Here is a 15,131-nt window from a genome sequence, read left to right as displayed (position 1 = left end):
GTGATTTGCCCAAGGACATGAAGATAATAAGAATCTTGGTCCAGATTTGAATTCAGGTCTTCTCTGATTCCAAAATTCTAAAACCCTGCATCATCTAACCAAATCAAATACATTGTGGGGATTAGCTAGAAATGTAAGAAAGCATAATATTGTGCCAGGTATTGATGAAATACTCAAAATGTGAACTTAATCCCTTAGGTATTATGGAGTCATTGCTGGAATTTTAGTGGAGGAGTTTGGTTAGGACAGATGGATTACAGGAGATGAAGAATAGAAAGAGGAAAACCTTTGAGGAGGTTAGTACAATAATCCAATGAGTGGTGATATAGATTGGATTAAGGTAAAACAGTGAAAATTGGGTATTTTGGGGGGGGTTGTTTTTGTTTTTATAGTTTTTGCAAGGCATTGGGGTTAAGTGGCTTGCCCAAGGCCACATGGGTAATTATTAAATTTCTGAGGCCTGATTGAACTCAGGTACTCCTGACTCCAAAGCCAGTGCTCTATCCACTGTGCCACCTAGCTGCCCCTGAAAATTGGGTATTTTACAAAACTTACTTTTTTTTAAATTTTAGTTCAGACTTGAGTTTTTATCCTTATAGGACCTTCTAAGAAAGGAGAGTCACTCTACCAATGCAGATGGGCTAGTGTTCTTTGTTCTATATTCTTAGAGTGTTACCTAGAATATTGTAGGGTTAAGGGGATGACTAATTTACAGATTCAATGTGTGTCAGAGACAGGATTTATATACATTCCAGTATTCTTAACCCTTAGATAGTCCTCTGTCTTCTGTACCATAGCTCTGGGGGAAAAGGAATTGAAAAAGAAGGAAAATAGGAGAAAAAGAAAGAAGGAAGAAAAAAAGAAAGAAAGAATTTATTGGATACTTACTACCTCCCAGTTGCTCTGCTCAAAGCTTTACACATAATATCTTATTCAATTCTCACTATAAACATTTGAAATAAAAGCTATAAATAATGAAAAAACTGAGGCAGACAGTGGTTAAGTGACTTGTCTAGCATCAAGCAGTTGATATATTCTCAAGGCTAGATTTGACCTCAAATCCTACAAAATCTCCAGGCTTTCTATTCTATCCATTGTAACAACAAATTTTTACAAGGTTTTCAGTCCTGCTCTGTCTTGGCAGTTAGTTTTGTGTTCCACAACAAAGATGCTTTGCTAATATTGATCAAATAGGCTGTTCCTGGACACTTGTATATAATATTAGTATTTATGCCTAAGTATTCTCTCTTTTGTCTATTGAGATAGAATTCTGTGGGCTTTACACAGAAAATAAGATTGATTTTCAAACTGCTTGAGAAAAGCATATTGATTCATACAAATTTCAGGACTATTCCTTGCAATGGAGTCCAGATACTTAATTTAAGAGAGTAGAGGGTTATAGGTGTGTAAATATTAGTTAAGACTATTCTTTTTAGGATGTTAACATGCAAAGAGAGAAGATATATAGATAGATATAGATATAGATATAGATATAGATATAGATATAGATATAGATATAGATATAGATATAGATATAGATATAGATATAGATATAGATATAGATATATAGATATAGATAGATAGATATACTGAAGGAGTGGGGTTTAAGGGAAGGATTTTTAAAGGCAAGGGAGTTCTGACTATATTTTGGTAATTGGGAATTAGCATTTGCTGAGAAATCCAAAGAATGGGATAGAGGAGTGGTCAATCAAGAAAACTTCCAAACTAAAAGTAATGAAATAGAATAAAATCCATGAAGGCACAATGGATTTACAATAGAACCTAGTTATCCTCAATTTAAACCTAGTTCATTCCACTCTATTCTATAATATATTCAAAGAATTTTTCTTTATTTTCTTAGGATTTTTGCTTTATGACCTCTTAATATATCAATGACATGGGTCATGGAAATCAGACCATTGTCTCTGAGTTTCTTCTCCAAGGGTTTTCACGGTGGCCAGAACACCAACACTTCTTCTTTGGATTGTTTCTGTGTATGTACCTGATCACCATGACAGGGAATGTGCTCATCTTTCTTGCCATCATCTCTGAAGCTCGCCTCCACACTCCTATGTATTTCTTCCTGGCCAGTCTTTCCTTTGCTGACATTGGTCTGTCCTGCAGTATAGTCTTGAAGATGCTACATAACCTATATATGGAGTATCACACCATCTCCTATAAAGGGTGCCTCACACAGCTATATTTCTCTCTTTCGTTTGGAGATATGGACAGCTTCCTCCTTGCTGTGATGGCATATGATCGCTACATGGCCATTTGTCACCCACTCCATTATACCACAGTCATGAGCCCCCAGCTTTGTGTCCTCCTGGTGATTGTGTCCTGGGTGATCACTAATCTCCATGCTCTGTTACATACCTTACTCATGGCAAAGCTGTCTTTTTGTGGGGTAAGAGAAGTAGCCCACTTCTTTTGTGACATCAGTCCCTTGTTGAAAATTTCCTGCTCTTCCACTCATCTAAATGAATTAATTGTTTCTTTTGTTGGCGAACCAGTTTTAGCAATTCCCTTCCTATGCACTCTTGTCTCTTATATCTGTATTGTCTCTGCCATTCTCAGAATGCCATCTTCAGGGGGTGGCAGGAGAAAGGCCTTCTCCACTTGTGGCTCTCACCTCTCTGTGGTCTGTATGTTTTATGGTACAATTTTCAGTGTGTATCTCTGCCCTTCAACTACTTTCTCCACCAAGGATATTGTAGCTTCTGTATTATACACAGTGGCAACTCCAATGCTGAACCCTTTCATCTATAGCCTGAGAAACAAAGACATGAAGATGGCCCTAGGGAGTCTTCTCAGTGGCAAGATATTTTCCTCTCAGTCCCATTAACCCAGGGGTCCAATAAGATGAGCCTTCTCTTAATCTCTTACTTTCCACTTTGAATTGGAAGGAAATAAGACATTTTTTTATTACTTTGATGCATTTTAAATTGATTACAGGATCAAGTCTTCATTTTTAGAAAACTCAAACAGCTAAGCCAGACTAACATAGTCTCTGAAGTCTAGGTTACCTAAAGATTTAGTAAACAGATATACAGAGAAGACTTTATCACTTAGTAGCAGAGTAAGTTAGTTAGAGTAAGACAGAACAAAATAATCCTAGGTTTACACTTTTAAAGGTAAAGTTCCTTGTTCAAATGGATAAGTATCTTTTTTCCCCTTGAGCTACCCTCTAAGTTGTGAAATGGAAGAGGGTTGACTTCTAACCCCTTCTAAGCCCACAAATTTATCTTTCTCAGTACACTTCCCAATTACAAAAGACAATACCTGAAATAAAGGACTTCTGGAATTGGATAAGAAAGTCTGGGAGAAGTTAATTAGTCAGGGGACTTGTCTTTTTCAATTGAATTATGTTCAAAATAAATTTTGTCATTTTTAAATTCCTCTATTTTGCCATAAAAATAAACTTCGTAAATCACTGCTAGCCTCTGACCTCTGAGGAGTCAGGTGATCTTGCTTGATATACAAATACTTGGTAACTTTGTCCTCTGTTTTAGTTTTGCTTCAGATGATCAATTTCACCAAGAGTTGTTCTGCTTTGAAAAGTATTCACTGCCATAGTAAAAGGAAACCTGGTGATAAATCTCTAATCTCTAATAAAATGTTCCACGACTTTGTCTTCAGTATTGCACCATACAACATTCTGAATAGAGACTTGAATTGTCATAGATGCCTAGCTGCTCAATTTGTAGTTCACAAGATAATTAGAGGGATGTTTGAGCTAACTGATATCTCCACATAAGTCAACAGGTTAGAATTGTAGCCTTCCTAACTGAACCACTGATCTGAGGGGATAGAAAGGTCCTTTGAGTTCTTAGAAGTCAACTATACTTGACTTAGAATTCTTTCTACAACATGCCCAACTTCAACCTGACAACAAATCTAAAATGGCTTCTTTGAAACATCTGTCTTTTGCTTTGTTAGGACAAAGGGGAACAATTATAATCCCTCTGTCACAAGACAACTTCTCCATCCTTCAAGACCACTATAATGCTCTCTCAGCCTTCTAAATCTTCCCTTCTAGGGGCAAACCAACATAAGTGCTTTAACATATGTCATACAATCCAGGCATCTCACTCTATCTATTATCTTCTTCTGTGCATTCATGGATCCTGTTACCTCCCTTTTATGTAGTCGAGGATATACTTCCTTTTCTTCACTTAAATTATTAAACTTACAGTACCAAAAATCTTGAGTTTTTTCACAAGAAAGAACACATTAAATAGAGAGAAATATTAAATCTAGTTTTTGCACCAAAGAAAATCAGTAGCATCAGTTCATACAAAACTTTTCATATCCTTTTGATTAATTTCCTCATTTCAGAGTACTATTCCATATCATTCATTTATTATAAATGATTTTTCAATATTTCCACTTAATTTATTTTTTTTACTACAAAGTAAGAATGAAGAGCAGAGTTGGGAGACAAATTTGTTTTCATATCAATATTATCAATAAGTAATTTTGAAGACGATGAACCAATGATGAGTGAAAAAGAAAAACCAGGAGAATTTATATGAAACAATAACATTATAAAAACAAAAATCTGTTTGAAATTTGTAAGAACTATGGTCAATATAGTATCTGTTCATTATTGAAGAACACTGATTATGATGATGAAATACACTATCACTTGAAATATTAAAGGTATAGAATTAAACAAATATTCTGCAAACAACTCCTGATGGAATTTCTGGCTTGACCATTCATGTTTCTAATACATTTGTTTTCTTTTTATCTCCATGTAGAACGATTGAGAGGGGGAAAAAAGATTTCTGCAGGATTTTTGGAAGAGAGAGGAGAACAGGAGCTCCAGATATGAAATGCTGATTGTAGTTTCAGTTGAGGTTGCTATAGTATGAATTTTAATCACTTGTTTTATTTGGTTACAAAAAGGCTTCTAAAGAAATGGGAGTTTATTGAAAATATTTGTAGCATAAAAGGAAAATACATTCATAAAATTTAAAAAAAGAACAGCTAAAATAAAAGTCAGAAATACAAAATTGAGGATTTATATCTAGACAGCAATTCATGTGAAAAATACTTAATCAAGTTTGAGTGCTATAAACAGTCAAGAAAACTAATTACATCGTAGGCTTTATTAGACATTTTGACTTCATCAGAATATAATATATGATGAGTGTCTAGTTCTGTTAGGAGGAATATTGACATTGAAATATATTCAAAGGAGAAGGAGAAAAGCTATAAGGTTAAAATCATTGAAGATAAGAATTTATGGAAAAAATGTGTTATCTATTTAGTCTGTATAGAGAAAATCCTTTCAGTCAATATGATAAATTGATTTCAAAGATTTGAAGGTCAGTTGAGTGAAAGACTCATTTGGCCTGCCCATAGAGGATAAAACATAAATCAATGAGCAGAAATTACCCAAAGGCAAGTTTTAGCTGAAGGGAAGCTTTCTAAAAATAAGATCTTAAAAAAGTAGCATAATGCTTCTTCAGAAGTTAACAAGTTCTCCATAATGGAAATCTTCAGATGTATATTTTTGGGGGAATGCTGAAAAAGAAGCTGGTAATAAAGTAGAAGTTAAATTATAAAGGAAACTTGGAAGGAATTCTAAAGTGCCTTCCATCATTGGAAATCAAATTTTATAGTTCAAGATTATAAAATTAATGATTTTTTGAGCTGTGAATGATGTACTATTTACACCTTCATTTTTCTGATGCCTAAACAACTGCAGAAATTTATATGACTTAACAAAGGCAAGAAGATGTGGTAGGATTATTATCAATAGCCACCTTGTGTTTAGAAGGATCTATGTTTGACTTAAATGATTCCTTTTTGACTTTGAATTGAAGATGAAGGGGTTGAGGATGGTGTAAAGATTATTTCTAGGGTTATGATGTTTAATAAACAAGGCCATGTTACTCTATTTGCTATTTGATAGTTGTCTGTCTTTTCTTTCTAAGTGTTCCAGACTGAGAAATCACAATCTTTTGAAAATGTTTTCATAGAAAAGAAATTCATTGCGTAGGATCCTGAAGGAGAAAAAGGCAAATGAAATTAGTAACTGTAGGTAGGAACTTTGAGGGTTCCTGTAGCCACATCTCAGGGAGGTTTAAGGTTATTACTACTCAGGGGTTTGTGCTAAGGATTGTGGTACCATGACCAAAGCTCTTGACAGTAAATTAAATTACAAGAATTAATGTTGAGTAATATTTCTCAGTCATTTTTGTCATTGATATGATATGACTATTACATACCAATGTTCTTGGAATGTATGGAAGGGAAAAGGAATCAAGTTCAGGAAAGAAACAGGACAATCTCTTCCTTGTTTTGCCAGAAAGTTACATTTGATGATTCCAGACCATAGGAACTAAGTTAGTCAAATCTTTTGTCTTCTTTTCCTAGTCATCTTTTGAAAAGTCAAAGAATTCATTGTCTTAACACAAAGCTTTAGCACTATTTAAATAATTAAACTTTCAGTTATAAATAATTTATTTCCTTATTTTTTGTTTGAATCTTTGTCTAATATTCTTTTTTATTGATATTTCATTTTCCAAATGCATATTATGAAAGTTTTTAAACATTCATCCATATGCATATGTATATTTTTAAGTTACATAATTTCCTTCTACATTCCTTTTCTATCCCCCCTCTCCTCAGTTTAAACATGTTTACACATTAGTCAATTTAGGTTTGAGTAATTAAGATTAAGGGAAAGAAGTACATAAAAGAATTTGTTTTTCAAAAAGTAAATGTAGTTAATGTTCATCAGATTTTTGAATGGTTTTTTTTTGGTTTTGTTTCTCCTCCTCTGAATGGGGGTAACATTGCCTGTAGCAGATCTAATAGTCAATCTAATGTCTGAACTGCTAGAGGATCCTTATTATTTTTGAATATTTTTCAAAATCTAATTTTGAAATACAAAAAGGCCCTCACTAGTTGAGGTGGCTCCTCTACTAATTACTGGATTTTTTATAGATGGTGAAGTGAATAGAAGGTTTGACTTGGAGTTAGGGGAACACAAGTTGATTCTGATTCCAGACATTCCTAAAATGGCAGGTCAATTAATTTCTGTCTGCTTCAGTTTGCTCATGTGTAAAATGGGAATAATGGCAACAACTTCTGAGGGTAGTTGTGAAGATACAGTAATATATGTATAAAACACTGTATAACCTTTTATATATGTATAACATACATACATACATACATACACACACATATATATGTATATATGTATATGTATGTGTATATATATATATATATATATCCACTACAGTAATTGTTATATTTATGAATTATTGGAGTGTAAAATCTGAAAAGCAGATAGCATGGCAGTTCAGTCATTGCTGAATTCTTTGTGACATAACATAACATCAGATGTTATTAAAAGTTATACCCCAAAGAGGTTAATAAGAGGAAAGCTTCAATAATAAGTAATATGAGAATGACTGAGTAAAAGAATATGTGCAGAGCAGGGGAAAAAATATATATGCAGAAAATTATTTCTATCTTTAGAGAGTACCTGAAGGATTACATATAATGAAGGAAGCAAAATGTTTTATGTTTCTTCAGAAGGAAGAACTAGTTCCAATAATTAAAAGAGATATATTTTGACCTAGTTTAATGAAGATCTCAGAACTATTAGAACTGTCTCAGTAATGGGATGGACTACCTTGGAATATCCTGATGTCTCATTATATGAAGTTTTCAGAAAGATGACTGAATGAAGCTTGAATAAAAGAAGAAAATTTTTATAATAGTAAATTGATATATCTATACACAGATAGATAGATAGATAGATAGATAGATAGATAGATAGATAGATAGATAGATAGATAGATAGATAAGTGAGAGGTGGATTGATGGATGATATGATAGGCATTTGACAAGTTAAATTGAATTCTGAATCTGTGGTTCCATAGTTTTCAAGATTGTAACTTATCAACTCAGGCAGTGCAAGGGTGAAACACAGAAATGGGAGCACATGGAACAAATAGACACAAAATGTTTGGTGGGGCCTACATGGAAATGGGATGCCAGGGAGAGCTGACCATGAATTTTCTGTGTGAGCACCAAATGAAGATGTCGAGAAACCCTGACCACTTTCATGATGAGTCCATAAGGGGATGCATATTTAAGAGTCCCTAAAGCAAAATCATGAGGACATATATAAGAAGACTAGAATACTTCCTGAGAATATTTTCAATATCAAGCACATAGGAAAACTGACCATGTCTCAGACACTGAGGCAAAGAATGAGGGTGGGAAAGATTGCTCCTAAAAATAACTCATTGTTAAGTTGGCTCTTCTCTTCATGTTCTTTCCCTACTACATATAGATTATGGCTGCTCCATCAACAAGAAGGTATGAGATAAATATTTCATGCTAATATTCTGCCTCTGAGATTATCATTAAAGTCCCAACATTTTTCTCTTAAGCCCTGGCATGTTTGCCTTCTTTTCTTCTCTCAGTCTTAAATGCAACTTCTTTAAATCAGCCTTCAGAGTCCAGAATAAGATGCACCTCCTCCTTGAGACCACATCTGAATTCTCTGGTCACTAGGAATTTCTTTCTGCTTTTAATAAACTCTCAATAAATGAAAATAAGCACTGCCTTAAAATGTTGCCTCTCGAAATAAAAGGGCAAGTAATTTTCTCACATAGTTTACAAAAATAGTTAATTAAGATAGGGTGTTCTTGGTCTCATATCTGCCCTGTAGACATTACAGAAGTGGTATCGAACTTCAAAAACTGTACATTAACATTATCAGTGTTGAATTACATTGCCAAGTATTTTTCCATTGCAATTTCATCTGTTTGTACTATAGATTGTTGTGGGGTCACTTGTTGCCACAATAGGCAACTCTATACTTCAACATTCTACTTATCTCAAATCTGTGGGCAAATTAGAATTACTAGTGAGATAGCTTAGTAGTGGAAAAGTCTATTCTCAGAATCTGACTGAGATAATCTCAGAAGAAAAAAGAATAACAGAAAATCACATGAAGACAACAGTACTTGTGGTACTAGGGAAAAGTACTTCTTTCCATTCCAAACATTGCTATTATTTGGCCTGGAATTTCAAGAGAAAAAAATTTGAGAAAAAATAGAAAGGAAGAAAGTGATGAGTAATTTAACAGTACAGTCCTATATTAAGCAGAGGGTAGAGGAGGCTTTGCTGAGAGTCATTCCTCTTAAGCTACTACCAAACAATTATCAAGAGCAAGTCCCAATCTCTGAAGTTCAATCAAGAAAATAACTGTGCATAAGTCTACCTCTCTGGGAGGTGCCTTTCAGATGACTACATTTAGGGAAAAATTACATAAAATTAATTAGGGTTGGGAAAAGGAGAAGTATCGATTAACTCTTAGGTCTTGTCCTATTAAAATATACATATTGCTTTCCATTGTTTCTCTGTCAAGATTAAAGCATTACACAGTTCACTGTGTTCTAAATATTTCATTCTTGTTCTTCATGCTATGGCCACAGCACTAGGACTATGTAAAATATAAACAGCTCAGGGAAAGGCAGGTTTCTCTCAGCAGCATGGGGGTCCCATTCTGATTATGAGAGGGTAAAGAAAATTACACATAACCATAGACTGATGGGGCACCCAGAAATGGAAATGGAAACTGGAAAATCATACTGTTTGCTTTCTGTTGGTCATAGAAAGTTCAGTAATTCCTTGTCATGTCTATTTAGTGGGACAGAGATCCATAAATGCTAGGACAAGCATAGAACTAGTTGAGTTCCTGAGCTCTCCTTTTGAATAGACTAAAGTGTTATTAGCAGAGAACTGTCATTAAACTACTTTTCCAGCCATACTTCACAATATTTTTTGCACTCAATCTGCCAACTAAATTGACCCATTTACAGTCTCAAGAATATGTTTTTATATACTATATATTCTATCTCCCACTTCCATGTCTTTGTCCAACCTGTCCCACCTTTCTGGAATGAACTCCTTCCCTATTTCTGCCTAACTTTTTTTTAGGATTCATTTCATGTTGATGCAGATAGGTGGTACAGTGGATAGGGCACCAGCCCTGGAGTCAGAAGGATCTGTGTTCAAAGCTGACCTCAATTGCTAGCTGTGTGATTTGGGCAAGTCACTTATCCTGCCAACAACAAAAAAATATTCATTTTGTGTGTCATTTCCCATGAGATATTGTTTCCAGTCCTCCTAATCGTTTATGTTCTCTCCATCCTTAAATTACATAGCATTTATTTGCATATTTGAATGTTGTATTTTTGCATTTCTTCACTTATTCTATACCTTTGTCTCAAGTATTATGAAAACTGTCTGAAAGGATGTGTGTTGGGTAAAAGATGAAAGGATTAAGGAAACAAAGATTTGAACTTCTGAGTTTATTGATTTATTAAATAATACATATAAATTATATGATAAATTAGGAACAGAGTGTTTCAGCTCAGGGTTAGACCTCAAATTCAAAGACATGGATTTTTATATATTAAAATAATTAATCAAATGTAATCAATTAATTAAAAGAAAGCAATTTATCAGTAGACAAAATTAGAAATTGATTTCTAATTGAAGGAAAGATTAGATCCTTTTCAAGTTGGGAGTGTAGAATAAACAGGTTCAATGCCTTAAAATGAAAAAAAAGACATAGCTCATTTTTCAGAAGTGCCTGTATTCAACCAAAGGAACATAGAAAGAATAACTGATTGCTTTTTATGGGGTCAGTTTTCATATAACATATTTGGATTGCTTGAGATTTATAATTGTAGAATATTCCTTACATCAATCTTTGAACCTGACTAGGTTTCTGGTCAGTATAATCTAGGAAGTTAGTTAAAAGTCTCTAAAAAATAGAGATGGTCTAGTTTTCCAGTAAAACAATACTAAGTTCAAACAATGCAACAAAGCACTCTCACAATTTCCACAAATGAATATTTTCGCAAGAGAGAAATTGTACTAAAGCCATAATTGAATAAAAAGGAACCTGAACTAGTTTCAGAATTGAGTCACAGATGAAATCAATTTCCTTACCATTTGTGGTTTCAATTTCCTCAGTTTTCCTAGAAGGAAATATTTTTATTTCATCTTTTTATCTTTAGCATCTAGCACAAAGCATTGTCTATAGCATCTAAAAATTTTCTTGTTAAACTCAACTGGATTTAAATGTCAACTCCACTATTATATAGAAAGATAATCTGACCTAGCTGTGTGGCCTTGGGCAAGCCACTTAACCCTGTTTGCCTTGCAAAAAAAAAGATAATCTGTAGTTGTTATGCTTTCAAATTTGAACCTTATTTTGATTTCTGCTTCAATTGATTAGAATTCTATATTGATAGTATTTGATGATATATGGACCTGGTTATTTTTAAATTATCATGAAATTGGAAAATGTAAACTTTGATGTGATTTTGACAAATAGAATCCTGATCCTTAGCATATTCCCAGTTAATAGACAGTGAAAATATAACTCTAGTTCTACATTGTGAATTGCTTATCAGAAATTTTCAACTGGATGTTCTATGGGTATAACCAATTCAAAATGGATTTTGAGTCTTCTATCCTAAATTCACTCTTTTTTTCCATATGTTGTGCAGAGTTCCAACGTTTTTGTTTCCACCTAGATTTATACTGTATATATCATCCTTGTCTCCTCATTCTCACTCACCCCACATATCCATCCAGTTGTCAAACCTTGTGATTTCAAAACCAAAGTCGTGATCCTGGGTAACTGAAATGATTATTCCATCTTTGAAAACAATAGAGTGAGAGAACTTCCAGGGTAGAGCCAAGATGACTGCATGAAGGTAGGAATCTCCTGAAGCTTTCCCCAAAACAAGTTTGAATGAAGCCTTTATATAGATCCTAAAACCATAGAGCTCCCTTCAAAACAGTGAAAGAAAATTTTTCAGAGAGATATCTTACAGAAATTTCAGGAAAAGGTCTATCCCACATGGATAAAAGGATTTTGTAGCTGAGTATAAGAGACCAGGGAAACCATTGAGAGGTTCTTAGCCACTCAGCTAAGTCATTTAGCAATTCAGGTCTGGGAAGGTCCCAGTGTGGTTTGGCTCCCAGTAGGGCTCAGGTTCCAGCTCAGCAGACCAGCAATGAGGGTCTAAACCAGAGTTTGGAATGCAAGGATTGAGTCCTAAAATACTGCTGGGCAACCCTGGCACAAGGTAAAAATCAGAGACTACCCAGTACCCAGCAGAAAAATCTTGAGTCTATATATCCTATACCCCAGGAACAGAGCTCAACTATTACAAACAAAAATAACCATCAACAGCTGCTATCCTGCTAGGGAGGATAACAATGCCATCTCAGAAGAAAACAGTGACAAATTGTGAAACCTTGAAAGAGGATTTTTGAATTGGTCTTAAATTCAGAAAGACCTCTTGGAAGGAGCAAAGAAACAAGCCATGCAGGAGAACTATGAAAAAGTGACTGAAGAAAATATGAATTTTATAAGTAAAATTGATCAACTGGAAAAGAAAAGTGATTCATTTAAAAGTAAATTTAGCCAACCTGTTAAAAGGAAATCCAAAGGCTAAATAAAGAAAATAGAATTCTAAAAACTAGAACTAGACAACTGGAAATAAATAATTATATGAAATACCAAAATTCCATCAAACAAAAAGCAAAAGGATGCAAATTACCTCTTAGGAAAAATAACTGACTTAGAAATTAGATCCAGGAAATATAATTTATGAATTATTGGTCTACCAGAAAGACCAATCAGAACATCAGAAAGCTCAGAAAAAGATCCTGAATAACATCTTACAGGATATTATCATGGAAAACTTCCTTAATACCTAGAAGAGGAAAATAAAATAGTCCTTGAAAGAATCCATCAATCATCTCCAGAAAGAGATCCCAAATAAAAACTATAAGGAATATTATGACTGAATTTCAGAATTCTTAGTGAAAGGATATAATATTGCAAGCAAACAAAAAAGAAGCAATTTAAATACCAAGAAGCCACAGTCAGGATTGTTCAGGATTTATCAGTTTCAACATGAAAGGATCAAATATTCTCGAATATGATTATCCAAAGGCCAAAATAGTTTGGATTATAGCCAAGTATTAATTACCCTGCAAAATTCATTATATTCTTTCAAGAGAAAAGATAGACACCCAAAGGATTTTCAAGCTTACCCGATAAAAAGATGAGACCTGGGTCAGCTAGTTGTTACAGTGAATAGAATTCTGACCGTGGACTCAGGAGGATCTGAGCTCAAATTCTACATCAGACAAGTAATAATTACCTAATTGTGTGACCTTGGACAAGTGATTTAACCCCATTGCCTTGCCAAAGCCAAAAAACAAGACCATACCTCAACAGAAAATTTGATCTTCCAGTACAAGACTCAGAGATATAGAAAAATAGAAATGGAAAGTAGGAAAAATCCTAGTCAATAAGACTAAATTGTCACTGTTTCTACTCAGGAAGACAACACTTATAACTCTTGAGAAGTTCTCTTAAGATAGTTGAAAGATATATATTTATATAGAGTTAGGATAGAAATTACCTGGGATATGATCAAACTTAACTCTTGAGAGTTGTATTTCTATTTAGGCAGTTGGAGGAAGGGTACTTGCAAATAAGGAGGAAGTATAAGTTGATTATTATGCAAGGATGATAAAGACTTTTAAGAATTGTACTTCTATCAGGACAATTGAAAGGAGCATACTTTGATAATAGGAGTGGGGACAAAACAGCTATAAAACCATTAGGACATGGAAAAAAGAGAATTATGATTGGAGAAGTCAGGGCATCAGAGAATAAATAGCACCACATGAATTGGCATAAAGGACCCAATATAGTAAGGAGATAGAAGAGAGGATGTGAGCAATGAGTAAATGATATTCTCAACATATTTGGCAAAAAAAAAGGGGGAATAGCCCAGATCTTGGCAGCTAGACAGCAACTTAGGTCTTTGGAGCTAGATAACAGAGCACAGGAAGGGTCTCAAACCCCGACGAAGTCTGAGCCCTGGAAAAACTGGGGCAAAAGACAGGACTGGGTTGGGAATAAACCACTGCATTGGCAAAGCCATGGCAAAAAGGAGGAAACAAACCTCTGCATAGGCAACACAGGGGGGCACAAAAGCAACACATTAGCAAGCAGTCAGCCAAGTACCAGACTCCAGCCTCAGCACAAAAAGCTTGAAACTATATTCCCTATACCCCAGGATTGGATCTCAACTATTAAAATGAGCAAAAATAAAGAGTGCTCACCAAAGAAAGCTATGATTCAAATAGAGTTGATAAAAATACCATCTCAGAAGGAGAAAGTAGTGAAAAATTATCTACCTGGAAAGTCTCAAATGAGTTTATAAATTGTACTCAAATCTAAAACCTCATAGAATAGCTTTAAAAAAAGATTTTCAAAACCAAAGAGGAGATGAAGAAAATGGAAAAATGAAATGAGAGCCATGCAGGGGAATTATGTAAAATTTACTAAAGAAATCAACTTCTTTTAAAGTAAAAATGGTCAACTGGAAAAAAAAGCAATTCATCAAAAAAAATTAGCCAAATGGAAAAAGAAAAATAACTTATTTAAAAGTAAAATTGACCAACTGGAAAAGGAAACACAAAAGCTAACTGAAAAAATAAAACCATAAAATGAGGAATGGGCAAATAGAAACTAATGACTCTGTGAGACAACAAGTACATCAAACAAAATCAAAAAACTGAAAAAAATTGAAAAAAAGTTAAATGTATTTTTTAAGGAAAAAACAAACAACCTTGAAAATAGATCCAAGTAAGTTATTTTATGAATTATTGGTCCACAGGAAAGCCTAGATCAGAAAAATAGCCTGTAACATATCTTTCAGGAAAATATCATGGAAAACTGGCCTAATATATTTGTCAGGAAGACAAAATAGTCCTTGAAAGAATACACTGAACACCTATATAAAGAGGCCCCAAGATTATAGTAAGGCCCCCAATATTCCAAGGAATATCATTATACAAATTCCAGAATTCTCAATTAAAGAAGAAAGTACTGCAGAGAGCCAAAAAAAAAAAACCCAAAAGTAATTTAAGTGCAAAGGAAGCACAATCAGAATTAGATAGGACTTATCAGCTTCAATATTAAATGATCAGGAAGCATGGAATATGATATTTCAGAGGGAAAAGGAACTTGGATGATAACCAAGAATTTA

The 15,131-nt window shown here is 34.0% G+C and overlaps 1 protein-coding gene across 1 annotated transcript; it reads left to right on the top strand.

Annotated features, from left to right (window-relative positions):
- The first annotated feature begins 1,897 nt into the window (after positions 1–1,897).
- LOC141513633 (olfactory receptor 1N1-like) lies at positions 1,898–2,845 on the top strand. Its single transcript, XM_074223654.1, has one exon. The coding sequence runs from the start codon at positions 1,898–1,900 to the stop codon at positions 2,843–2,845; it is 948 nt and encodes a 315-aa protein (XP_074079755.1).
- The last annotated feature ends 12,286 nt before the right edge of the window (positions 2,846–15,131 follow it).

Source organism: Macrotis lagotis, chromosome 1 (genome assembly GCF_037893015.1).
Source record: "Macrotis lagotis isolate mMagLag1 chromosome 1, bilby.v1.9.chrom.fasta, whole genome shotgun sequence".
In the NCBI taxonomy this organism is placed as follows: domain Eukaryota; kingdom Metazoa; phylum Chordata; class Mammalia; order Peramelemorphia; family Peramelidae; genus Macrotis; species Macrotis lagotis.
Note: the sequence above shows the minus strand (reverse complement) of the source record. Positions and strands in the feature narration are given on the sequence as shown.